Raw genomic sequence first — 392 nt, forward strand, 5'->3', positions numbered from 1 at the left:
ATGATGACACAGGGCCTCCACGATCTACCTGCGCGTGAACACACAGACGAGGCCAGAGACGAGGAGACGTGTGTCTCTCCCCCCGTCTGTCCGTTATGTGCTCGTGGTTTTGACGTTCCTCTGATTCTGCCCTGCTCTCACACTCTATGCGGCCGCTGTCTGACCGGAGGGGCGGGGCCTGATCGGCATGGGGGCGAGGTCAGGGGCGTGGCCTCCACCTCTCATCCAGTCGTTCTCTGTCCGAACTGTCGTCACGGCGTTGAGCTGCCCTGCTTTGACTGGTCATCTGCTCTCACCTGTCTGCCCTTTGACCCCACAGTGACCTTTGACCCTGAAGAGAGAGGGAAGCGTGAAGAACGGAGATGGGAGACGGGTGAGTGCAGTTATACTGC

The 392-nt window shown here is 59.7% G+C and overlaps 1 protein-coding gene across 1 annotated transcript in view; it reads left to right on the top strand.

Annotated features, from left to right (window-relative positions):
- The first annotated feature begins 3 nt into the window (after nt 1-3).
- The window catches only part of LOC107684525 (ret finger protein-like 4B), a 6,480-nt gene continuing 6,091 nt past the window's right edge, over nt 4-392 (top strand). Inside the window, exon 1 of the mRNA XM_016480799.1 lies at nt 4-373. Coding sequence (XP_016336285.1) covers nt 4-373 — 370 coding nt within the window. The remainder of the gene's footprint in view (nt 374-392) is intronic.

This window comes from Sinocyclocheilus anshuiensis, unplaced genomic scaffold (assembly GCF_001515605.1).
Source record: "Sinocyclocheilus anshuiensis isolate Anshui unplaced genomic scaffold, SAMN03320099.WGS_v1.1 scaffold2917, whole genome shotgun sequence".
Classification (NCBI taxonomy): domain Eukaryota; kingdom Metazoa; phylum Chordata; class Actinopteri; order Cypriniformes; family Cyprinidae; genus Sinocyclocheilus; species Sinocyclocheilus anshuiensis.